Source organism: Mus caroli, chromosome X (assembly GCF_900094665.2).
Source record: "Mus caroli chromosome X, CAROLI_EIJ_v1.1, whole genome shotgun sequence".
Taxonomy (NCBI): domain Eukaryota; kingdom Metazoa; phylum Chordata; class Mammalia; order Rodentia; family Muridae; genus Mus; species Mus caroli.
Genome location: NC_034589.1, coordinates 2,332,549 through 2,336,230, shown reverse-complemented (window position 1 = coordinate 2,336,230; position 3,682 = coordinate 2,332,549). Strand labels below are relative to the sequence as shown.

Sequence of the window (3,682 nt, the reverse complement as noted above, 5' to 3'; positions counted from 1 at the left end):
TGCCTCTGCCTCCCAAGTGCTGGGATTAAAGGCGTGCGCCACCACTGCCCAGCCCCAATCTTTTTTTTTTCCCCCACCCCCCAATCTTTTTTTAAATTAATATTTTTTATTTTAATTTGATGTACATGAGTGTTTTGCCTACATAAATGTCTGTATAATCCATGCATGCAATACCTGCAGATCAAAAGAGGGAATTGGGACCCCTAGGACCAGAGCTAAAAGGGATTATGAGTCACAATGTGCATGCCCTGAGCTCCTGAAAAGCAGTCAATGATCTTATCTGTGTGTGTGTGTGTGTGTGTGTATGTATGTATAGGTATACGTGTGCCACCACTGCCCAGCGACAAGGCTAGTCTTGAACTCAGAAATTCTCCTGCCTCTCTGTCTCCCAGATGCTGGGATTAAAGGTCTCTACCACCACACCCAGCCTGTTAATTGTTTGATGAGTCATCATATAAATGATAGTGTGGCACACGTGCACTTCCAAATGTTGCTTTTGAAAATGGGGTCACTCAGCTGGGCAGTGGTGGTGCACGGCTTTAATCCCAGCACTTGGGAGGCAGAGGCAGGCAGATTTCTGAGTCCAGTCTGGTCTACAGAGTGAGTTCCAGGACAGCCAGGACTACACAGAGACACCCTGTCTCAAAAAAAAAAACCAAAACCAGGGGGGGGGTCACTCATTTCATAAAGCATAAACATTATAAAATTATCGGCTTGTATAGTACTGAAGGGTATTTCCCCCAAGAATTCGGTATTCTTGACAATGTCTTTTTGGCCCCAGGAATAAAACTGCTATGAGCATTCTATTTTACATGCACACACATATGTGCATCCATCCATACATATACATACACACAGCTGTTCTCATTTACCTTAAATAACTATAAACAGGTGAATGGCTGGCTCTTATGGTAGCTATGGTTACAGTTTTAGGGGCGAAGCTCAGCACTTTAGTGCTTACTTGGCACATTCAAGGCCTTGGACTTCATTTAGGTTGCGAGAGAACCCTACCAAACTGTTTTTAGAAATGATTGTACAGTTACAGTCCCATCATGACAGCAGAGTTCTGGTTCCTTCACATCCACTTGGTGCCATCACGTGTTTCTTAATTTAGTCCCTGTAGTAGATGTGATGGCTTTTCCTTGAGGACTAATGACGCTGTGAGCACCTTCCATATGTTAATTGGCCATTTGGAAATTCTTTGGGAAGAACCTATTTAAACCCCTTGCCTGTACTGTGGTTATGGTTTGGGAGAGGTGTTGGGAATAGAACCCAGGGCCTCAGACATGCTCTATCAGTGAGCTATGCTCTTGGATCTTCCAATTAACTTCTCACTCTTTCATGCACCTATCATGTGTATGTGTTCATATGTATGTGCACACAAACTTGCTCGGTCCCCCTCCCACCTCCACCTCACTCTCCATCTTCTATTTTTTTTCCAGATGGAGTCTCATGCAGTCTGTGCTGGCTTCTAAGTATCTATATAGTTAAAGGATGAACTTGAACTTCTCAGCCTCCTGCCTCTACCTCCCCAGTGCTAAGATTATAGGCATGCACTGTTACGTCTGAGCCACACGCTCCATCGTTTAGACTTCCTTTTACACTGCATACCATGTAACCTCTGCAACATTGTTCCTTATCAGTCTTTACACAGACTATATAACACACACCTTAGAAGCCAAAGTACTACCTCCATTGTACACAGTATTATAACGTTTGCTGTCTTACAGTGATTATCATGGATACAAGTTCTGTTTCCTGACTTAATTCTTCATGTATCTCTGTTTCCCTCAGGGAAAGAGTATTCCAAGGGAGATAGCCGATATATCCTGTAAGTATTTGGCCTGTGTTAGTGGAAACCTGCATTGGTTCGTGACAATGGTGAGTTGGGGACATTAATGAGAGCACAATGATGCCAGTGTCCTCTTTTCTCTTGCAGTAGTGACAGCTTCATCATCTGTATGGAGACTGTCACAGCTTGTCTCTGGGGACCACTCAGCCTATGGGTAGTGATTGCCTTTCTCCGCCAACAGCCCTTCCGCTTTGTCCTACAGCTTGTGGTGTCTATGGGTGAGAAAGCCTATATACCTGGCACTTCAAGGGTTACTGGGGAAATCCATAGACACAGGCACATCCCCATGGGTGAGAGCTCCTAAGTGTCCATTCAGGGATGAGACATGCTGAATTATAGGCTCCTTGGTGTCTTGATACACCTAAACCCTCTCTGTGCTTGCCTTTCCAGCCGAAATGTATATTTCTCTTCTTTCTCCATCAGTTTCCTACAAAGGTTACGACGTGATGTATTCGATGCTGCCCAACACTCCTGGGTCCTCCAGAAGCAGGCCCCGGAGTGTTAGCTTTCTTTTGTTTGCTTACTTGAGCTCTCTTTCATTCTGAAATCCTGAGTTGTCATGCATTCTAGGATTTTAAGCTTGCCTTCAATTCTATTATGAGCTGCCCTGAGTTGAAGTCTCCATGCTCTTGCTGGGTGTCAGGGTGCATGGGTACATGCTTATAATCCTACCATGCAGAAGGCTAAGGCAGGATAATTGTGAGGTTAAGGTCAACATAGGCTACATAGCAAGACTCTCTCTCTCTCTCTCTCTCTCTCTCACTCTGACACACACACACACACACACACACACGGGGTGGGGTGGGTAGGGGTAGAGGGAGGGAACGAGGGTTGGGGAGAAGAAGGCAAGAAAGGAAAAAAATATCCCCCAGACTCTTGATTTCTGAAATTTGTACCTCGTTATGTCCGATTTCCAGCTTTGGTTTCGGAATGTGGGTTGAGTTCTTTGAAGACTTGCCTTGGGGAATGCCATGGAGTAGAGCCTGGCTTGTTCTCCTTGTCCTCACGAGGACTTTTCCTTCTCTTGCCTCCCACAGGCCAGATATACGGGGATGTGCTGTACTTCCTGACAGAGCTACACGAAGGACTCCAGCATGGGGAGATAGGCCACCCCGTTTATTTCTGGTTCTATTTTGTTTTCCTGAATGCTATATGGCTGGTGATACCAAGCATCCTTGTGCTTGATGCCATTAAGCATCTCACTAGTGCCCAGAGCGTGCTGGACAGCAAAGTCATGAAAATTAAGAGCAAGCATAACTAAAGAGCCGGAAAGTGGGCTGAGTCCCTGCTCATGAGGCGCTCTCCTCACTTCCCAGAAGACTCAAATCCTCTTCCTCCTCGCACAGGTTGGGGGGGTCAGAACTATTGGACTTGTCCCACTCAAACATGATGAGTGAGCACACAAAGGGCCAGAGTCAGAAAAGGAAGGGAACAAGTTGAGCTGCTGTTAGAAACCCGAGGGAAAAGATGGACGAGAAGGCGGCAAGTTCGTGACGGTGGCAACTTCCCAAACCAGGAAATAAAATGTCTTTAACTATAACACTGAGAGATATTTAATTACTAATCTCAGCAATGTCATATAACTAGCCCCACAGATCTCTCCCATTACGTCATCATCCATAAACCTCCATCATCACATACGTATACCTTGTCTGCCCTTACAAACCCTTAACACTGACTGACTCCACACACGGTCATAATTTACCCTGTAGAACCTAGAACTCACTCTACAGACCTCCCTTCAAGATCACCCTATCACTTACCCCATAAATCCTTCCAGTAACCTCATAGTCCTCTCATATAGCTTGGCTGCTGTAACAAAATGATATG

At 45.3% G+C, this 3,682-nt stretch overlaps 1 protein-coding gene across 2 annotated transcripts in view; it reads left to right on the top strand.

Moving 5' to 3' along the window:
- Ebp (EBP cholestenol delta-isomerase) overlaps positions 1-3,392 on the top strand; it is an 8,669-nt gene extending 5,277 nt beyond the window's left edge. For both annotated transcript variants that reach the window (XM_021153281.2, XM_021153282.2), the window contains exons 3-5: positions 1,795-1,831; positions 1,940-2,070; positions 2,890-3,392. In XM_021153281.2, the coding sequence (XP_021008940.1) occupies positions 1,795-1,831; positions 1,940-2,070; positions 2,890-3,113 (392 nt within the window). In that variant the 3' untranslated portion in view covers positions 3,114-3,392. The remainder of the gene's footprint in view (positions 1-1,794; positions 1,832-1,939; positions 2,071-2,889) is intronic.
- The last annotated feature ends 290 nt before the right edge of the window (positions 3,393-3,682 follow it).